General features: G+C 37.1%; 2 protein-coding genes across 2 annotated transcripts; one reads left to right on the forward strand and one right to left on the reverse strand.

The window, feature by feature from the left end:
* Nucleotides 1-37: 37 nt before the first annotated feature.
* On the reverse strand, nt 38-22,577 carry parp1 (poly (ADP-ribose) polymerase 1). The gene is made up of 23 exons (XM_081379379.1): nt 22,133-22,577; nt 21,344-21,506; nt 21,100-21,215; nt 20,791-21,005; nt 14,760-14,841; nt 14,304-14,420; nt 13,969-14,145; nt 13,711-13,879; nt 12,839-12,979; nt 11,586-11,828; nt 11,064-11,129; nt 10,831-10,963; nt 9,076-9,271; nt 8,375-8,503; nt 8,197-8,280; nt 7,533-7,655; nt 7,317-7,445; nt 7,120-7,218; nt 3,980-4,132; nt 3,638-3,765; nt 2,237-2,298; nt 2,032-2,146; nt 38-1,453 (listed from the first exon to the last, which is right to left on the reverse strand). Exons 1-23 carry the CDS (start codon nt 22,253-22,255, stop codon nt 1,372-1,374), a joined length of 3,045 nt encoding a protein of 1,014 aa, XP_081235505.1. The 5' UTR covers nt 22,256-22,577; the 3' UTR covers nt 38-1,371.
* adorb1a (adenosine receptor B1a) lies at nt 17,391-18,518 on the forward strand (the record flags this gene model as incomplete). The annotated part of the gene is made up of 1 exon (XM_081379481.1): nt 17,391-18,518. The coding sequence occupies one exon, from the start codon at nt 17,391-17,393 to the stop codon at nt 18,516-18,518; it is 1,128 nt and encodes a 375-aa protein (XP_081235607.1).
* Nucleotides 22,578-22,805: the final 228 nt, after the last annotated feature.

Raw genomic sequence — 22,805 nt, forward strand, 5'->3', positions numbered from 1 at the left:
TTACAATAACTGTCTTAAAGAATCTTCTTTATTTCTTGAAACTCAAAGATTTATTTGAACATATTTACACTGTTAAAAGTAGTTTGAAAACAAGCAGCTTCTTCAAAATGACAGCAGAACATAGCAGAGAAATTGTATAGCTTATATAAGGGGCCTTTAAATATTGTGCCTTCAAGTAAAAAAGGCGCTGCCATAGTTTATTTGCGGTATTTGTTGCAAGATCATAGTAAACACAGGTAAAACCATGAATGCATGACGTTGAATCAGTTCTAAACTAAGTAACTTTAGAGAAACATAGTACCATAGTTTTTTTTTTTTTTTTGCTGTCTGGTACTAAAATTATAAAAATTGACCATAGTTCTTGCAGTGTAACCATAGTTTAACTTCCAACAGGACCAAAGCTGTAATAAAATAAAATAAAATAAAATAAAAAGATTACAGTAATAATAATGTACAGGAATAGGTTATTCCAGTACATTTTAGTTAAAAATCTATTATATTAAACCCTGCAAAACATGATTTTATTTATTTATTTTCTTTGTATTATTATGGAAGTGTTTGACAGAAATAAATGAGCTTCAAACAAAATAAGCCAAAACCTGTTTTATTTATGAAGCAAAGACGTTTGTCAGGACGCAAACAGGCTTCTTTTTCACAAAAATTGTGTCGTTTACCCCCAAAAAATAAAAATAATACAGGTGTGCGAGTACAGCAGCAGACATTGCTCTTAGCTTTACATTGCAATTTTAGTTGGCCAAAGTACATTTTCGCATGGGACAGAAAACCAGGCAAAACCAGCAAAAGCAAAACCAGGTCAGTACACATTTAACATACAAAATATTTGTCCAAACATGGCAACTCTAGTAAAAGTTTACTCACTCATGGCAGGCTATATCCTAGCTTACAACAATTTTTTTTTCTAAAACTGTACATTTTCTTATATTGAAAAGACAACCAAAAACATGTACACTACATGTGTTACAGTTAACCTGATTCCAGGTTTAGCAAAAGTATTAAAACAAAGAAAAAGTCTATGAAAAATGGAAGACTGTCTACCTATTATTGTTGGTAGCTTACAAGAAAGATCTCCACAGATAAGTCCAATCATTCTGTGAATATATACCAAAGCCTGCAACATTTGCAACAATGCTGTGATACAATTTGTGATTGCAAATGAAGATTTAGATATAGCCACTTAACTTACTCCAAACTAACAGACTAGAGCAACTGGGAATGTGTTACTGAAGCGCTAGAGAACTGATTTAACCGTTTGTCAACTCGTATGCTGCTTAGTCTTGATGCTAAAGCTGTAGCAGTGGGCTTCAGTGGAGTCCAAAAGCCTGTCCACATGGGCAGATCTGACCCGCTGTCTCACCAGAGAGAGGATTGATAGTTGAAGCGAACCTTCAGCAGGTATTTCAGGTTAACCTGAGCAATATCATACACAATGTACCTGAAGGAAAGTTTGAGTCAAGGGAAACAGTGAAAGATGAATGTGTAGTTATATAAATATAGGCAGCGGCTAATCGCGATATATGCTATTTACATTCAATGAAAATATAAGTCTTTTCTTTACACTAAGTGTAAATAGTTGTTAGATGCTATTTATACTAATTGTGGCAGATACTGTTTGCATCTCAGTGTTATGTAGTAGTATATTATAAAACAGTGTAGAATAACAACAACATATTCAGTGTACATGATTGTATTCATTATAATTATAAATGGATGCTGCTTTTTTGGGACATTACCTCTGCTACACCTACTCCAAACCTTACCCCTTTAAAACTTTATTACTGCAATTAAATAGGCCCTTTGATTTCCACTTCTCATTTAGTTTCTTAATTGTGGTAGGCAATGGTAGGCGACTGGGCGGAGTTAGTGTAAATGGTATCTGCAGGCAAAAGATGGGCTATTTGTACTTGGTGTAAAATAGGCACTCCATTAAATATATATATAAGATGCATATTTATGTAAAACAACAGATGAAAGACAGCAAGGAGGCAAATAAAACAGAAAACTAAAGGATACTCGTTGTAGAGCAGACTTGTGTCATCAATGTTTGTGTTGACGCCTTTGCCCAGCGGCACGTCCACTCCATTCAGAGATACAGTAGCTCTTGGGTCCGGAGCAGTTCTTCCCAAACCTTCAGACAGCAAACACATGGTAAAACATTTGTCAGAAACAAAAAACAACTACAAAATATGATTTCTTTCTAAATGAAGAACCACCATACCTTTTACACTGTGTTTACCCTTTGGTAACTTTGTAACGTGCGAGGCTTTCTTCAGTTCATGCCTTTAGAGTAGAATAAAACTCAAAATCAGATCTTTATAGAGCACTCAGCAACAAATCATAAAAGGGCTTCATTTTTCAAATAGCATTTGCCTTCCTAAAAGTAGTGACAAACACTGCCGAAAGAAGGAAACTAAAACTTTTGAGCAAGAATGCATTAAATTGACAGTTAAGACATTTATAATGTGACAATAATGTTGAAGTTATATTTCAAACAAACAATGTTCTTTTGAACTTTCTATTCATCAAAGAATCCTGAAACAAAATGTATCATGGTTCAGACAAAACATCAGCACAGCTGTTTTTAGCATGGATAATAAGAAATGTTTCTTGAGCTTCAAATTAAATTTTTATTATTTCAAATAGAAAACAGTTGTATTGTAAAAGTTGTAATAAAATTTCACAACATTACTGTTTTTACTGTATTTTTGATCAAATAAAAATGCAGCATTTGTGAGCATAAGAGACATGTTTTTAAAAAAAAAACAAAAAACCTTTTGAACAGTAGTGTATTAACTTGTTCAACTTTAGTGACTTTAGGGGCTTTCGCAGCGGAGGAACCTTTTCATAGTTCCTAGAGCTATTGGCGGAAGTACCCAGATTTTAGCGTTTTTGCACCGCAGGAACTAGGAACAATTTTAGTTCTAGGAACTCCCTTTCCTACTTCAGAGTAGGGTCTAAACCAGCACAATAGAAACTACCAGAGACGTTATTGTGCGCTGATTGGCCGAATGAACGCCAGCACCCGCCATTTAAAAAAAAGTTGTGTAAACATAGATTATAGCCTATACATTTACTCCAGGAGGCACTAACTCTACGAACATGGAAAACAGTGATAGATGGGCCTCTTAACCTTTACGCTAAGGAGAAAATCCAACTCAACTTTGAGGGGTCCAAGCAAAATATGATTACGTATTTCTGCTCAGCTAGCAACACTGGACATCAACCACACTGCATACGCTAATACCTTTTCATATAATGTCTATGTATAACAGTTCTATCTAATATTGTATTAGTAGACAGGACTGTTAGACAGATCGTAAACTAATGAACACGGAGAATGCAAGCACTGTGTGCTCTGGCGTTCATAGCACCGTCAAAATAAAGGTCAGCTGCGCCGTCAAAATAAAAGTCACAACAACAAGCGCGGCTTACGTCACTTCAGAGTTCCAACTGGCGGTGCGATTGCAGCCAGGAAAATGTTCCTAAGGGAACCATTAGTTCTCGGGGAACCACCCTGGTGGCAAGTTCCTAGAACTATCCGGTGCGAAAGCCCGTCTTGAATTACAAGAATTACAAAAGGAGACTTAAAACAAACTAGGACAAAAAGAGCATCTCTCACATGTTTCCAAGGGCAACCTCTCCTAACAGAAGGAGGCCAACAGGATCAGCCTGGGACGTGTGGCAGTAGTTTGCACTCTTCGACACCATGTCAGCAAAGTAAACGCCTTTGCCAAACATGTAACCTGTCTGTATTAAAGATCACATAATCAGTATCGATATCATTAGAGTACAGCAATATTGCAAATGTGTGTTTTATATCAAAGCACAACAAATATAATAAATTTGCATAAACTAAGAAAGAAACTAGGAACTGTCATTAGTCATTAATCAACAGGAAGATTTTTGTGTACTCATTTTTCAGAGAGAGGCAGCTAATGGCACTAGAGGAGCAGAAACTTACCACTGGAGCCTCAGGCGGAGCGATACGTAGACCCTGAGACAGGATACCCGCGTAGTTGGTGGCGCGGGAGCCGTGCCACAACAGCTGTCGGTTGGGTAATTCTTTGAATGGGCGGAAGCGCTGGTACTCACCCTCCCTGTCGATCTTAAAGATCTAGAAAAAAGAAAAAAAGTTTTTTGAACCTTTAGACAAAGTAGTATGCATGTGCATGTGTGTTTAATTATATTTGATACATCAGGCTTTTATGGCTCATATAGTATGATATAAGAGAATATAAAGCTCACACTTGACAAGGAAAAAAAAATGTATTTAGAGACACAAAAATGTTGATATTTATATGTTAAAATAAAGACGACGAAATTCTGATAGCTCGTAATGTAAATCAGTGAGATCTTTACAACAGTATAGCAGACTACTAGCATAAAATGCATATCAATTTCAGTGGACACCTAATAATGCCTTAGTAAGTTAAAATTTAAATGCTTAGTTGTATGATCAAAGCTCTGTATTTTTTATTGTGGGAGGCAAAACATACTGTATAATGCATTGAATAAGAGATGTACAAAAAATAAGTTCTTCAAAAGCCTGATGTATCATTTGATACTCACATTTTAGATAGATTTTTCAAAAAAAAAAGCGCTGTATGGATAATCAAATAAACCTAAGATGCTTCAGTCTAGTAAGTATTCATATTAAAATATTACTAACAAAATAAAAATTATTCTTAAATCATTAAAGACTACACACAAAAAAGAAGAGTACCACAACCTAAAGGGGGACTTTTCTTTTTTTTTTACAATTGACCCTTCGCTAAGCCCCGCCCTCCTTAGTTACTGTTGCTATGCCTGTCAAGCTTTTGAGCCTGGCACGTCTATTACAGTATGTATGCACTGGTTTCAGACATTCCTAAGGAGATAATTAGTCATTTTTGGTGAACAGGTGAAAATATGAGAGAGCAAGACTGCAGTATGCATTTGAGGGCTATATCCACGACATAATATGCAAACGATTAGAGAATAATTTCATCAAAATTTAAGCTAAAGCCTATAATGTTAGGTCCCAACGCAAGCAGCAGCCGAATCATACGCTGACCATTCAAATGGGAAACACACAAATTGAGGAACAGCTGTGCATGCACAGCAGGGTAAGTGAAATGTGAAAATATTCTAATATTTATAAATCAAACAGCTTATCCATATGTATTATGGAATAAACACAAGACATTAGCCTGACCACTTTGCAATGATAACATTCTCCTGCTTATATTTGTAGTGTGCCAGGCTACGTTACTGCTCACACGTCGTGGGTCACATTAGTGACTACTGTTATGAACTGATTAAGTTTGCATACCAACCTTTTCCTTGGAGATCTCCGGCAAGCCCCCTGATGTTCCCTCCTTTTACTAACTAACTTACCTTTCACTTTTACTAGAACTAACACCGGGAGAGTCGTGATCGGATTGGGGTAACGTTACTAGTTTGGCCGTCGATTAACAAAATGCTGAAATATATTTTTAAGTAACGTTAAATTATGTCAGTGAGCCTCCGTCTTGCCTTTAATCACACTGCTTGATCCACGAGCTGGACAATAACTTTATCCTAGAGCTGCTATAAAGCCAAAACACTTTACATTTAATTTCCTATTATCAATGTAAAGCTGCTTTGGAACAATCTACATTGTTAAAAGCGCTATATAAACGAAGATGACGCCCGGCATTTCTCCCCTTGGGTTTCAAGTTTCGGGAAGGGAACAAAATCCACCACCCCGTCCAAAATTTTAGGATACCGGGTATCAGATTTGCACAACACTTCGGCATGTTTCCCTCTCGCTCGAAAGCTTGCCAGACCTCCCGCGCCTAGTTAAGGTTGCTAAGCCACGATTGGCCTGTGGCGGTTTTTGGGCGTGGCTTAGCGAAGGGTCAATTATACTAAAGGTGCTTTACTACACTTAAAAAGTATAAACTAGGGATGTCAATTTTCACAAATTCCTATGATCGATCGTCATTTAAATTAACGATCAATTAATCGATTAATCGTTAGCCGTAATACTGCGATATGCGTCTACTGCAGTGGCTATGGCCAACAGCATGACAGGGTGTGCAAATGCTGCTCAGAACGCTATAATCCTCACCAAATCAATGAGAATGGTTTTAAATATAAATAAAGGGCTAATAGGATTGTAAAATGTTTCGATGTGATTGATAATTAAATTAATTATTTAATAATCAAATATAACTACTAATACAACGTGTCACCAACGCCGCCTCATATTCGCTTAGAATGTGTGACGCGCTCTTCCTGGAACAACTGCACGCGCTGAATGAATCTGCTACCGTTTCAACTGGAGCACTTTGCTAGCACGTTATTTATCTAAAAGAAACGCATCCTATATGAGATTAATCAGATATATTAAAAATAAACATAATATTACAAATCATATCTGCACAAAATGACGCAAATTCATGCACAAGTGAACTTGAACTAAGTTAACGTTACGTGCTATCATTCAGAACTACTCATGTTGTGGACGCGCGCTTCCTGGAGCAACGCGACACGGCAACTAAACCCAAATAATTCACAATGTTTTATTACAATATTGTTCTCTTTATAATGTTATGTAATATTACAGTCCCAATAGTCATTATTAGTCGTGCACTGCCGTTTGAGCTGCGCGCGCTGAAGCTGACGCTTTACTACAGAGTTAATTCTTAACCAAATGCATCCAATATGAGATAAATCAGATATAGATAGGCCTACACAAAATAAAAAGTATAACAACTTACATTTGCACAAAACAAAAGGCTGCGAATGCACACGCAAGCTTATAGTCATGATGAAGGTGTAAAATGGTCCCAAACATAACTCCGGCGCGCTCGCTTTACATGTTTCGCGGTTGAGCAGCGCACACGCGCATGAAGACCTGCTTAATCGATGATCGATAAGTTTTATCGATTAAATGTATTATCGACAATTAATCGATCGTCGATTAATCGTTGACATCCCTAGTATAAACTATTAATCAGACGACAGAAGGCATGTAGTAGATTGTGTAAAACAGGGTTTTCAGCTATTTTTTTTTTATTATATTATATTTGCGCATTAAATGGTTCCGTATAGTACTTTTTTTAGCGTTAATCTCACCTCCTCAACATCCAGTGTGTAGGTGTTGTGAGTAGCAGCGTGTGTGTTCTTCACATATTGTAGGATAAGCTCAGCCTCATTTGATGACTTGTCGACCACCTAGAAACACAAAATCAGTATCAAACACTACAGCATGTTTATATCAATGCTAGCCGCAAAGGAAAATACACTGGTCTTGCAAAGAAAGACATTTTTACCTCAATTTTGGTTTTGAGTTTCTCATAGTTAATGTCAATGGGATCTTTCTTATTGTCCTCCACTCCTCCCCGTAGCAGGCTGTAGGCCACCTCGATGTCCAACAGGTTGTCCAGCATCTGCACCTTTTGCTATAAAGAATATGCAACAGGTTTAAGATAGACATCACAACAAGAATGCTGCCGAGACAATATTTTTGACAGTTGCCCAAGCCATACCTGTATGTAATCCACGTTACTCAACAGCGGTGGTTTCTTCATGCCGAAGTCGTGAGGTATCAGTGTGTAGAAGCGATTGGACAGGTCTAAGATCAGTGCTTCTGAAGAGCTATCTGCCACAGCCTACAGAAATAAATGAGTTAAAATAAAAGGAGTGCATATTTGAAGCTATTTGATGGACTGGTTTCACAGACAGGGCTTAAGCCCGGGATAAACCAAGCCGACGTAAAAAAACTAGAGGTGATGAAACTGACTGTGTTGTCACCTCTTGTCAGCTGTGCTTGAACACACCAAAAGAACTAAAGGTGACTAGCATGTGCGTTCTGCACCTGCGTGTAAGGAAATATCTGTCTATATCAGCAGGTATTTGAATATTTTCATCATTCAAAAAGGGAAACCGAAACTAGGACAGCAAATTAGACCATAGATCAGCCGGGGGAAAAAGAAAACAGCTGTTGCATCAGCATTCAAGTGCGTGCATAGCGGTTGGCGCTCTACCTTTATAAAGCGGCACCGAATGCCAATTCCACAGCTCAAACATGCATTTTAGTCTGAGACTATATTAAGCCTTGTCTGTGAAACCAGGGGGATAACTTATTTATGAATATACTGAAGAACTGGGCTTAGACTACCAAAATATAGTTTCAGAAACACTAAGACCAACCTGTTGGACCTCGCTCAGAAGGGAATAGGCACTTTGGATCTGTCGCTTGCTTAGTTTCCCCAAAGGCATCTTCTGCAAGTCAATCTGTAGGAGAAATTACACCCAGTTACATTCACATCCATGACCACAGACATGCCTTTCTTAATTTTGCTATAATAAAAAAAGGAAGTGAACACACCTCAAACTCAACCATGGCTTTCTTCATGCTCTCTACATCAAAGATCGTTCGGATGAGGTCTTGGATGGGTTTGGCCAACTGGGAGTTGGTACCTGCGCTTGCAGTCAACAACTTTACAGCCTCCTCATCCTAGGTAAATATATGTGAAAAAAAAGGTAGATTATAATCAACTTGTTTACCCTCATAATGCATTTGGGTCGGTTTTGACCTGGAAGAAATACCTATTCTCTAAAAAAAAAGTTTGGAAATGTGTCAAAACTGCCAAAATACACATAAAAGAGTAAATAAATAAAAAAGTAAAATAGATTTTCTCATAAAAAAAAAAAAAAAAAGTTACATTTACATTTTGACCTGGGTATCAACGGAGGCTTCATGATGTTATGCAGATTGTTTTGATTTTGGAGTTAGATTTGTCCCAAAAATACTTTTGTAAAATATATTTGGCCTCTTTCCCATATCTATCACATACTTTTAGGGCTGTAACACTACATCATGATTACATTTGTAGGTTCTTCACTGAAAGCAGGGAGAAGATCTAGTTCATTCAACACAAATCTAGTTAATTCTTTCTGACCTTTAATTCATGTTGACAAACACTAAAGCAATAATATTCACAAAGATGTATGCACAATTCTGGCAATGCTTTTGAAATCAAACTCATGCCCAATCGTTCTCTGGCTACATGTTGTCCCAGTTCTTACCTGTCCGTAGTCAATCTCAAGGGGGTAAAACTTATTGGGGTGTTTTGTGAAATTGCTTGAGGCCCAGGAATTCCCTGTCTTTTCCTCATACACGCTGCAAAAATTATCCATAGCAGAGTTCTTATCGTAAAACTTTTCCAGTTTGTTTCCCCCAATGGTGGTGCCGACTCGACCCCATGACCTGAACACCCAGTATCTGAAAAAGCAACACAAGCATGCTCAAGTAAAGTGGAAATTGGTGCAGTTGCAGATATAAAATAACTAAAAGGTATTTCCCTTATAACACGTTCACATTACAAAATACTTGCATTGATGAATCTACATTTATTGTACTATAAATTCACACTTTTATAAGAGAAATGCCTTATGGGAAACATGTATAAATATACAAATATTTTAAGGTTTTGAAGCAGGTGTTGGATAAAAATGTGGCTGGCAAAGCACTTACTTTTAAGTCTAAGAAATTCATATATACAGATGAAATTACCATGAAATTACTGTAAACAGGGTTTCTGCAGGGTTTGGTCAGTCAAATTTAAGACTTTTTAAGACCTTTTTATGACCATTATGATTGAAATTTATGACCTACACGAATTACGAAAAATTTGATAATTCATCTGAATCACGATAATTGTTTTATATTAGTCAATATCGATAATTATCACGATAAATGTCAAATCTTTATTTCTTTCAAGTTCAAAGGCAGACTGTTGCTTCTAAGTGAAAGTTGTAGAAACCAGAGCGTTAATTGTGGTTTTAAACTAACTTTACTCTTTATTGTCAGAAAATATAATGACAAACACTTGCTAAAACAGGTGAACATTTCACAAATCTGAGGTGGGACATTCAAACATTTGTCCTTAACAAAATAAATATCTTTATTGGGAAAATAATTACTTAGTTTCTGCATGTGCTAATAGGGGTCAAGTCTTGAAACAGGTTTGTGTTGCCTAACTTTGATGGCACGTATCTTCAGGAAATGTATGAAAAACAGTAGCCTAAATACATTATTAAATACTGTAAATATTCCATTAGTCCATTATTCCATTAAAATTCAATATGTATATCCCACATGGTGCAGATAATTTTACTAGGCTAACGTTACAGTAAATCCATGGTAAATGATGGGAGATTGTAGACGGAAAAGCCTTTTGACTGTATCGTTGTGCAGAGTTTCTGCTGTTTGTCAGCGCGGTTTCATCTGCCTTTAAACTGGTTTAAATCACTGAGACACTTGTGTTCTTCGCTGAATTCAAGCACTTCTCACTGGATCTTGTGACTGTGACCGATCAGAGTAAACGCGTCTGCTCTATTGAGCTCACGTTGCGCTGCCGTTTGGACTTGGAGCCGAGCGGGTAAATGATCCGTGTGGCGCGCGTTTCAAATGAGCGTTCCGCTTTTGGCGCATTTAACCTGTGCATTTAACATTATGCCGCCAGCGCATTTTCAGGGGGAAAAGGCAATGGTAGAACCAACGAATGTACGAGCATATCAATTTATGACGTGGCTAAATTAAATTTATGACCTTGTATGGAAAATCCGGACGTTTTTATGACTTTTTATGGCCTAAAATTCTTATTATTAAATTTAAGACGTTTTATGACTTTTTATGACTCCGCGGAAACCCTGTGTAAATTACAATTTTTTTTAATTGCCTGTCTATAGACGTACTAAATAGTACTGTGTTAGAGATGAAATTATGTTTTTATAAAAGTAATATAGTAATAGTAAATCACAAAAATGGGTAAGGCTCACCGTTTCTGGACGTCATCCTCCAGCAGCTGTACTTTGTAGTATGAATTTGTCCCTCTAACAATGTCCACAAGACCCAGTGTGGCGCTGTAAATCTTCCCATTCTGATCCAGAACGTGAGCACAGTCTTCCAGACCTGAGCAATTAAATCATGAATAAGGCATTGCACAATCAATGCATATCAAAATATAGTATATTGACTTTGAATGAATTATGGAAAAAGGACTCAGTCTCACCTGAGGCAGGATCTACGGCTGCCCCTCCTTTCACTGTCAGTTTCATTTTCTTTGATTTGCTTTCACCTGGAGGAGTAATGAAAAGTATTATTCAGCAAAAATAATTATTATAGTTAAATATCATGTAGGCGTGTTTCTGAAATCTTCAGATCATCTTCATCCCTGGTTTTATAATAGAAAATTGATAATATTATATACATTATAAATAATAATAATAAACTTTATTAAATATTTTCATATAATATAGAATGATTATATTACTTAAATAATTATATAGCATTTCATATGTATTATTTAATATACAGTACATTTTATTAAAATAATATTAATATCAAAGCTTAACGTGTTTTACCCAATCAAATCCCACCCAAAATAATTTCCATATTTTGTTTCAATCTCAAATATTTTATACAATTGAAGTTAAATGTTTTGCGAATATAATTAAATAATAAATAAAAATAAAAATAAAATCTCATGCAAAATCTTGCTTCATAAGACGATTTACAGAAAAATCTCTCTAACCTTTTTCCTCTTTGACTCTGCCGGTACTCTTTGAGGAGTGAGCTCCAGTGGATTTGGAGGCCGCGCTTGCAGCCGGGGCCTCGACTTTAACTTCAGCACCCCAAGGGGAGATGCTGTGCAGGGAGATGAGCTCCTGGAGGGCCTTGCCGGACTCCTTGATGTCAGTGAGGAAGTCCTCTGCCACCACACGCACACCTGCGTCCCTCACCTCCTCCATCTTCTTACTCATTTTTTCAATCTCCTCTGAGACACAAGAAGAACAGAGCAGGTTGTTAAGGAGTTTCGAAGTGACTCGCCAAAAAATAAATAAGCTGGCGAAAAATCAGAAGGGACAAATTTATTAATCGGCAAGTAGAAGCAGACCGCCGATTCCTGTGAGAACATACTGGCCTATATAGGACACCTAGTTAACACGCACACACCTCATTTTCTATTATAGACTTGTAAAAGTAAAGGTTCCAAAAGGGGTTTTTCTCAGCGATGCCATTGAAGAACCATTTTTGGGTCTCCAAAGAAACTTTTAGTGAACCGTTCTTAAAGGAGCATTGCGTAGGTTCTAAAATTTCTAACGGTTACTGACACCAGTGGCCGTTAGAGGAACTGCAGCCAGTCTCATGCTCGTTCTCGGTGCGCACACGCGTCGCTCATAGAGCACGACCAAATCAACCAGGGTTGCCGTAGCAACCACTGACGGCTCATCGAGATTCACCAGCATAATGTTTGAGGTAAGAAAACACCATTTGAAAACACTACCGATTGCCGCTGCTTACTAATAATGGCTGCCGTGCCGTACGGATGTAAGCCCAAGTAGACGAGAACGCGCATGACGTCACATCTTGTGAATTTTCGCGCCGATTCGGGCCCGACTCCTCCACACAGTTGAGCCTACAGCAGGCTGTTAGAGGCAACCGTGGTGGACAGTCAAGGTGTCATTCTTTTTATTACATCATGGTTGGCCCATACATGTACAAATTAAAACTCTATCTTAAAGATTTTTTTAAGTAAAAACCTCCACATAGCTCCTTTAAGTGTAAAGAACATTTTAATAATATAAAGAATCCTTTGTCCAGTGCAAAGGTTCCATGGATGTTAAAACGTTCTTCATGGAACCATCAATGCCACTATTAAAGAATCTTTATTTTTAAGAATGTATTGGGCATTACTTAATTTAGCTAACCAGCTAAACACAAAATCTGTCTATTTAGCAAGAAAGCTCACTAGAGTTTGTAAAAGAGCTACAGAGCATCACTCACTCTTGCTGCTGAGGCAGAGAGCAGCTTTGTTGGCGGTGCCTGTGATTTTTCCTCCCAGTCCTTCCACTGTATTTTTCAGCTCATCTTTGTTCTTGCTTAGTTTTCCCACGGCGAGCAGCTTCAGTCCTGTCAGAGGCTTGTCTAGAGAATACATTCAGACAAAAACATTCTTAGTTTATACCCAGAAAAAAATGAAAGAGCAGAGTAATTCTTAACAACCTGCTTGCCAAATTATCAGTTCCTGAGAAAATATTAAATAATACAAGTGATAGACTGAAGCAGATTGTCCAATATTTGGCCATAAAATAGTTTTCAACTTATTTTATTTCAGTTAGTTGCCAAGGCAGCATTTCTAATTGTTGTTTAAGTTATTGTACTAAAATGTGTTATTTTAGTATCATCGATAAACTAGTTAAATTAATATTTTGAATTTTTATTTGAAGATTTTTGGTTTCTGAAGTTTTTTTTTTTGGTTCCAAGTTTTTTTTTTTTTTTTTTTTTTTAAATATGTCTAAACTGTTTTTATTCATTTTTATTTTAGGTTTTTTTAGTACTTCAAGTTAAACTAAATTAGGTGGCGATAATGATGTTAGTGGGAAAAACACAAATAGGAGCATTTTTCCCATAAGAATGAAAGGCTTATAAAAGCCCATATCACAGTGATAGGTGAAAGACAACACAGCGAGAGAAAATAAATGAAAATATAAAAGTCAAAGCTAATTCAAAACATACTAAAATAGCCTATAAAAAAAATTACAAAAATAATTTTGCTTACACCTGATAAGCTATCATTATTTGTGTGGGCATCTGCTGTTGAAAGACTCCTACTGATCTCCTAAATAGGCATCAGTGTTTCTCTCAGAGTCACTGACCTGCAGGCACCTCTGAGAGGTTGTTACTGGAGGAAGCGGACATGCTCGGGACGGCTGAGGTCACAGTAGCAGACGAGGGCGTGGGAGCCGCAGGAGGAGCATCTTTGGGAAACAAACGGTCCTGCCGTTTGAACTTAAACTTCTTCAGGAACGGAATATCACTGAACTCCTGAGGAAGTATAACATTGTCAGGAGTGACAATCATGTTAGGATTAGGAGAACTAAATGCTGAAATTCAAAGAGCACAGATCTACTAACCTTAGGAGTGACCCAGTCTTTGCGGTCAGGTGTCTGAGTCTTGACCACACACTTGGTCCATGCAGAGATGTCTCCAGTACAGTAATATGCATCACTCTTAAACACAAGTTGCCCTTTGCAAGTCTCACAAGGCTTCAGGGTCCCAAACGCCATGCAATCTGATAGCCGGTCCACAACCTGTCGATCAAATTCAATTTTTATTCAAAAAATGATACACAAAGTTATAAAGGTATAGTGTATCTGACTTTTGATGAGGCTATTGAAAATGCCAGTCAGAAAGCGAGCATCAGGTCAAATCAGCATGTCAATACAGTTTTTCTGTATAGCACTCTTACATTTGACTCCCCAGAGGGAATTTCCTGATTGTTAGCAATAAGCAGTTCCTTCATGTCATTGATGGAGCAGAACTTCTTTAGCTTGTCTTTAATTCCCCAGATCAGCTGGCTCTGCTCCTAGAATACATCAAGAACCAGACAAAAGCATTTTTAGGCTGATATATTTTCTACTATTTACAGAAAAAACAAAGAGCAATAAGTTAAATGTTGGGAGCCAACGCTACAATACATTTTTTACAGATGCCACAATCATGTGTCACGGCTCTGTAGTGACAGCGGGGAGAAAGAATCCTAAATGCAAATAATAAAATCAACTAGAACAAATAGGGGTTTGAACGTTTAAATGTGCAAAATTTATTTCTACATTATATTGGTGAAAACTAATTTGTTAATAGGTAATAATTATCCACAATAATCCAAACCATGTTATAGATGATCTCAGAACACATCTCATACCTTCAGTTTCAGCTCCAGTTTTTCATCTTCTTTCTTCTGTTTCTTAGAAACTCCTCCATCAACATCATCGGCCTTTCTCTTCCTGAGAAAAAAAAAAAAAGACATTTGTAAAAACAAACAACAAAGACGACCAGATGCACGAGCCTAAAACACTTCATGAAAACACATTGTAAATTCTAGTGGTCATTTTGAAATAAGGACATTACTTAAATACGCAAACAACCGACTTATTTCAATTCAAAACTCTGAGTTTCTTGATTCTCAATGATCAACTTTTCACCAGTTGAAGAGTTCTGCATAATGATGCTATTCTTAATTATGAAACTATTACAAAATGCATATGTTATTTTAAAGCTGAAATAAAATAAAATATAAATAAGTTGAAAAACTTAAACCTAAAAAAAAAAAAAAAATCAATTAACTAACAAATAAAATGTCTAAGCTGAAAAAAATTAAGAAAAAGTTAAAATGTCAAAAGCACATAACAAAATGAATAAAATACTATAATGATATGTAAATAACTTAAATAACACTGCTACATTGCTCCTTCATATTGATGTAAATAGCATATCTCACTGTAAACTTGAAAAAACAAACCCTGATCCATGATCTGATCACCTGATCTGAATGGTGAACTTTTCCACCTTGTGGATTTGAGTTAATCCTACAGAGAGATTTGGACTCCTCTGAGCTCGTGTAGCGGCTCATCTATCAGTGGACCTCATTAGAAGATTATCAGTCCTCTGAGTCACAGTCATGTCTGGACAGGTTCCTCTGTCCGGCTCCCATCATAATGCCAAACATTAATAATTCACCTCATGACAAACAAGCTGATCTCAACATCACCACTGAGCCTACTTTCCCTCCATAATGTAATTAATGCCCATTTGGGTGGCGATAATGATGACCGATAGTGGGAAAAACACAAACAGGAGCATTTTTCCCATTAGAATGAAAGGCTTATAAAAGCCCATATATCAGAGTGATAGGTGAAAGACAACACAGCGAGAGAAAATAAATGAATATAGATGTGTCATCTTTTGCTAACGGATAGAACATTTCTAAGCAGATCCAAAGAAGTCAAATGCATTGGCAGAACATAGGCAAACAACAAACGACGAGTGACATCTCAAAGCAGAATACGAAGCATACACGACAGAGACTTGGTATGTACATCAATAATATTTACTTTTAATTAGATGTTTTGAAATTCAATATTTTGCTAAACTTTAAGTATTTTTTTTTTTACTTTAACATTTAATGTTTATATAATAATAAACAATAATAATATATTGTTTATTTGAAATTTATACTTGTACTTTTATTCAGCAAAAGTGACAGTTAAGACATTTATAATGTTACAAAAGATTTCGGTTTCAAATCAATTGTTCTTTTAAACTTTCTATTCAAATAATCCTGTAAAAATGTAACAGTTTTCATAAAAATAATCAGCAGCACAACTTTTTTCAACATTGATAACAATAAGAAATATTTCTTAAGCATCAAATCAGACTGGAGTAATGATGCTGAAAATTCAGCTTTGTATCACAGGAATAAATTACATTTTAACATATATTTGTTATTATATTAATACAAGTAGGGCTTGACATTCACTTTTTGTCACCAGCCACTGTGGCTAGTGGTTTTCAAAGTTACTATCCACTTAGCATTTTCACCGGCCACAACGTTGACATCGATACCATAGGGAAAAACTGCTATATAAATATTTTTTATATTATCTCATAATTTGGCAGCTGGTATATTAGACTTCTGTCACTTTAAGACCTGACCCACGGACCCATTATACTGTTTTATATAGCCAATATACTCGTCTTTATGTGCACACACTGTAGGAGTGAGCACAAAATCTGGAATGAGTAAAATTAAGATGAATACTCAAAATCCCACGCTGAAATCCAAGCCCTGTAACACTAACAATATTAATCCAGCGCAAATGAAACGAGTGAGTGAAGGGTTTGTGTGTCAACTCCCTGTCGGAGAGATTAGAGAGCGAGAATGCGCAGCTGCTATTGTGTATCCTGCGGAAGAGTGTCAGATATTTCAGTTTTTGATATGTATCGAAAAATCTACATTTTTGACAACACTAAATTGCATTTAGTTTATTATTTCAGATGCCTTTTTAAAAGACTACAATTAAAAATGTATATAATATAAAATTCGACCCAGTAAATTGGCTAGTAGGAGTGACTGCGTTACACGCCACTGCTGAAATCCACATGCATTTGGCGGATTGGCAAGTGTTAATGTCAAGCCCTGAATACAATTATTGTGCATAAATAAGAAATGGAAAAAACAAGTGTTAAATAATCAAAGAACAATGGTTAGAGCATATGTGTTGTGATTTGTTTGTTTACCATCTACACTTCACCGACTCGTTGCTTTACTTTGACTTAATCAAAAACTTTCAGACATAACACTGGATATAACACTCAGAAAGATAAATGTTACTCCCTCCACTAACATATGAGAACTGATGGTTTATTCAGAAGGTCAATTCCTCATTCAAAGGCAATCAGACTGACCATTTTATATCATTTTAATACAAAGCTTAACAACTGATTTTCAATCATCGTTTTTCTTCCTGGCTTGGTTTTATGTCTACAGGTCAAAATGAACGAGTCTATCGCCAACTTCACTTTCTCGCCGACTCTGCTCTACCTCAACACGACTTTTATGAATGTCACCTCTTATGAAAATAACACATTTGTGCAGTTCACCTACGGCCTGTCCACCATGTCCACACTTACGCAAGGTAAACTTACCCAAACTACCTCTACTACCACTACTACTTCTACAACTACAACAGCTGCACCCAACATCCTAGCATCAATAAACCTGCCTTACATGATAGCCGAGCTCATCATAGCCCTCCTCTCCACCGTGGGCAACCTGCTGGTTTGTGTTGCAGTGGGGCTGAACCGAAACCTCCAAACGGTTACGAATTACTTCCTGGTGTCGCTAGCAGTGGCGGATATATGCGTGGGTGCCCTGGCGATCCCTTGCGCCATTATGACGGACCTGGGAATCCCACGGCACAATCTGTATCTGTGTTTGCTAATGTTATCTGTGCTCATCATGTTAACCCAGAGCTCCATCTTCAGCTTGCTGGCGGTCGCTGTGGAGCGTTATGTGGCCATTTTCATGCCCTTCCAGTACCACCGGCTCATGACACCTCGCAACGCAGTGCTGGTCTTGTGTGTGACTTGGGCGCTGGCCTTCCTGATCGGTCTGGTGCCGTTGATGGGCTGGTACAAGCCTCCGCCTGATTCGGGCTACTGTTTCTTCGTGTTTGTGGTGGATATGACCTACATGGTCTACTTCAACTTCTTCGCCTGCGTCCTGTCCCCACTGGTGGTGATGTTCCTCATCTACGCGCAGATCTTCGTCACGGTCAAACGTCAGATGAGGAGGATTGCAGCAGAGCGGGGCGGCGCTACCAACACGGAGGGAACGGCGAAGATGAAGAAAGAGATGAAAATGGCCACTTCGCTCTTTCTGGTCCTCTTCCTTTTCACGGTCTGCTGGATTCCGCTACATATCATAAACTGCTTCCTGCTGCTGTGCCCTTCATGTCCCGTTCCCCTACCGCTGCTACTATCGGCCATTATCCTCTCCCACGCAAACTCGGCTGTTAACCCTTTCCTCTACGCCTACAAGATGAAAACCTTCAGAAAAGCCTTCAAGGCTATCTTTCTATGCGGCAGGGGCATCAGTGATGGCGATGAGCATCAGGCATGATGATGGGGGACGCAACAACACCCAAAGAACCTGAACGCTAAAACTTAATCTAGTCCTAAAGTAAAGACTGAAAAGAATCAAAACAATGGGAGTAAAAACTAAATTCTAAGGTGATTTGATGTGTAAATCCAGACCTATATTTTCTACGAGTCACTCTAAGAAACAATCTTTGATTTGAGAGAGAAAATACTATTTTTTACTCATGACTTCAGTTTAGGGCTGGACGATTTAGGGGTTGGGGGGAGGGTCCAGGTTCAATACCCTCAAACTCAAGGACTTAATGTGGGGACACATTTCAAGTGATAGCAAGGTTACATCGTGTTACCTTGTAAGATACATTGTTACAGTTTTGCGCGCATGAACGTCATGGCAACGTACAACACAAAGTACCTCACGCGGGAAACACTTAACATAACGCGTAAATGCGCATAACTAAGGTAACTCAAGCAAGCTAGTATGCATAGGCCACTCAAGTGTTGGCGAAATTACACATTAGTGGACCGGAGGGAATAATTTGGATTTCTTTCCAGAAAACTTCTTGCACAACATAAATTCAAGCACTTTCAAGGACCTGTATCTATGTATGAGTTTTTGAGCAACCCTGCTCATTAACGTCAGTTTGTAGTGTCCTCTAACTGAACTAAATTATTTTTATTACTATAAAATTTAAAACGACAGTGGGGGTCAGTGCCACGGTAGGCAAGAGATGTTATTGGTGTGCGACTGAACAACTGTAACATGAACTATTGCAGCAAGCAAAAATGTTTCTAATAAAAATTGTGATTGCGATTTAAAATGACATTTAAAAAGCTCCAGGTTTGTTGTGCTTGTCTGTATGCTGTACAATTTGGACAAACATTTTGTGATTTTATATTACTATAACTATAAAATAATAGTTATTCTTATTTTAATATGATTATAAATATTTACTAAATAAAAAAACATTAAACAAAACAAGAAATACAACTATTGTAACATTTCACTGTAAAATAAAAAGTGTCAATTTCATTTTACAGTACAACTTTACAAATACAATACTAACATTTATTCCTGCATAATTTTTTTTTTCCATTTTTAGATATTAAAGATCAAACTTTTATATTGGCGGGAAGAAAAATATCCCGCCAATATAAAAGTTTCCCGCCAAAAAATTGGACACGCTCAGCGCTTGTCATATATCACAACTATTCAGTGTTTTCAACCACATAGCCTAATGTTTATTTTAGGTTTCAGACATTTAAATACACATGTAAGTACTAGCAAAACAATACATTTATAGTTCGTAAAATACACACTGGTGTCTATGGAAGCAGCAATAACAATCCATTCAAATATGATTTGCCAACGTGTTTTAGTCAAATCAGATACACAGCGTAAGTAACTATAACGTTTCCTCTATTCCTCTACTTTCATGTATTTCGGGAGAAACTGATGAATTAACGTGCTGTAAATCCGACTGACTCTCTGGACTGCGGCATAAACAGACACGATTCCAGCTCAACATCGTGATGTCTGTCAGGCATCTATTGGCCCAACCCTAATATATGCATTTAATTAAATCGCAGAAATTATGCCTCTTATTATTTTTATTTATTTTTTTATTTTTTGACTGTATGTATATATGTATATGTATATATATATATATATATATGTTTATAGATATATGTATGTGCATATATATGTATACATATATATATATATATATATATATAGGTGTATGTAGCAGATACCGGTTCGCCCTTTGCCTCCTGTTTTATGTTGTTTGTATATTTGTTTATTTGTCTGATCATTTGTTTTCTTTTGCATTATGCACTTCTTTCTGGTTTGTCATTAACAAGCTTATTGGTCCGACACTTGTTTTTCTCCGCATTTATATTTGTCTATACTTATTTTTTGCTGTTGCTTTCATTATGTATTTATATGTATTGTATTGTTTGCTTAATTTAAAAAAAAAAATATAAAAAAAAAAAAAATATTGCAGAAATTGTGATTTGATAATATCACTAATCCACATTGTGATTTTGGTTTTAATTCCGATTAATCGTGCAGCCCTACTAAAGACCATAGACAACGATACTTTGCTCATGTTATGAAAAGTATGACGGATCCACACAAAATCTATTAAGCTGAAATTGCTACACAAACCTGTCCAGTTTACATAAACAGGCATGCAGCATTTCTTGTAAAACTAAAACCTTTAGAAAAAAGCATCCTAACACTGTGCTTATACAGTTTGGGGCAACATGACGGCAAAAAGAAATTAAAAGCTCACCCTTCATTCTTCACTGCGGGAAGTCTTTTCTTCAGCTCCTCCTTGTCTTCATCTCGTAGAGCTCCGAAACCTTTGAGCTGGGCGGCGCTGTACTCAGGTTTAAACAATAGTTCCTCACGCCGGCTCACAAAGCAGCTAGTGTGGTACCAGCGATCTATCAGACCAAGCTGAGGTTTCTCTGGGTCCACTGACTTCTTTGACACACGGATGTGGTCCTGAACATCAGCAGGGAAGAACAGAGTAACTTATAACTAATGTATTGTGTTCAAAAAGCATCATTTGTTAAACAAAAGATAATGCATTATGTACCTTTTCAATCTTTTGATCACATCCCTTGCAGGTGCTTCTGTTGGATTTGGCATACTCCACTGCAAAGTCATTCAGTGTCTTCTCCCCTTTAGCTGCCCCCTTCTGCTCTCCTTTCCCTGCAAAGCAATGAGGATTAATGAATTAATTTAAGACTTAGTGACTTAAGCCTAACTGCTTTGCAGCCCATATGGCATATCAAACCAAACAAAATCAGTTTTTAGGTCAAAAAGACTCAACAAATCACCTCCAGTAGCACCTCCGCTCTCAATGGCTTTCTTCACTTTCTCCTGGTCATCCCAACGCAGGTCAGTAAATCCAGATATGTCAGAGGGTGACTGTACTGCAGCCCGGAGCCAAAAGCAGGAAAAATGGTGCCAGTGAGGCACTTTGCCATCAAACATGGGAGACTGTGAGAGAGACAGGTGCGGGATGATTAAGAAACATCCACTAAAACATTAGTTCCTTGCAAAATGAAACTGAAAGCACATATAAACAACATTACAGTAGTCAGCAGCTTGGTCATTTTTGGTTGAGGATTTGCAGCAAAACAGATCATGTCTAAACATATATTGTACAGCTCTATTGTTTGTCAATTGTTACAGAAGTCTATTTACAGAAGTAAACATTGTGTTTATTAAGCCATGAATCCAACTATAAGAGATGTGAAATTCATGTCATTGCAAACACATTGTTTCTTTTGGGATTCATTGTATTATCATCAATTCATTACAAGAACACAGCTTTGTTTTTATTGTTTCCACATTTCCATTTGTTTCTTGTTAATGTTGTCCAATGCACCACTAAAAGCAATTGCAAACTGATGTCCAAATGAAATAACTGTTGATATATATCATTCCATAACCATTAAACTCCTCTTGGGCCTGCGAAACTTACATAACGTTACATACGTGTAATGCAATTGCATTGACTACAATATGCGTTCAAAAGCATACCTGCAAAATACAAATGCATTTACACCAAAATACTGATGCTTAATAGCAGCATTGGGTCAAAGTAGCACATAATTTATTACCTGCACCATAATGGCCATTCTCAGCGAGTCCTTAGCAATGTTTTCTTTGCATTTCTTGCAAGAGGCGCGTCCACTTTTCGCATATTCGGCTTTGTACAGCTTGTCGTCCTGTGAATCAGCCATTTCTGCAGATATAACTGTGAAAAGTAGACGTTTGCGGTTTAATTCTTGTCAGAGAGGGCAACAACTAACGTTACAATGCAATGAGAAATAGCACTCAGTCCGCGTGCAGAAGCACCCGCGCAGAATACCAGTCCAAACTAATCGATTCTACATTCCTCTAGAGTAGAGAATACGCGCAGGCAGAATTAATCGAACTCGAGCTACTTTTCCGACAATGACTTGTGTCTTTTTAGTGACATGTTTTAAACATTACGACACGAGTACTTCCACAGTGGTTAGGATCAGTGGTATTATCTTGTTAATAATACCTTTCATTCCTTCTAACTTAATAACCTGCTCATTCCTAGATGAAGTGATGGGAGAAACGCTGGTGACTCCTGCTGGTCAGAACAGTTAAAACATCTTTTACAAACCAAATAAAATGCAAATGTTTTATTAAAAGTGTAATTTATTAAATGCAGTTGACACAGATCATATAATATTATAAAATATGAAGTGACAGTATAATTATGTGTTATTGTTCTTGTTTTGCTTGTTTAAAGGAAGGCTT

Source organism: Scardinius erythrophthalmus, assembly GCF_964197995.2.
Source record: "Scardinius erythrophthalmus genome assembly, chromosome: 11".
NCBI classification, from domain to species: Eukaryota; Metazoa; Chordata; class Actinopteri; order Cypriniformes; family Leuciscidae; genus Scardinius; species Scardinius erythrophthalmus.

Bases quoted from the DNA above. Each gene is read 5' to 3' on its own strand.
- parp1 (XM_081379379.1), bottom strand. From the start codon at position 22,255: ATGGCTGATTCACAGGACGACAAGCTGTACAAAGCCGAATATGCGAAA. The intron at 21,006-21,099 runs GTACATAATGCA...GCTGATGTTCAG, and splicing joins GTGATCAAAAGATTGAAAAG to GACCACATCCGTGTGTCAAA. The intron at 14,146-14,303 runs GTAAGAGTGCTA...TTTGATCGACAG, and splicing joins TTCCCTCTGGGGAGTCAAAT to GTTGTGGACCGGCTATCAGA.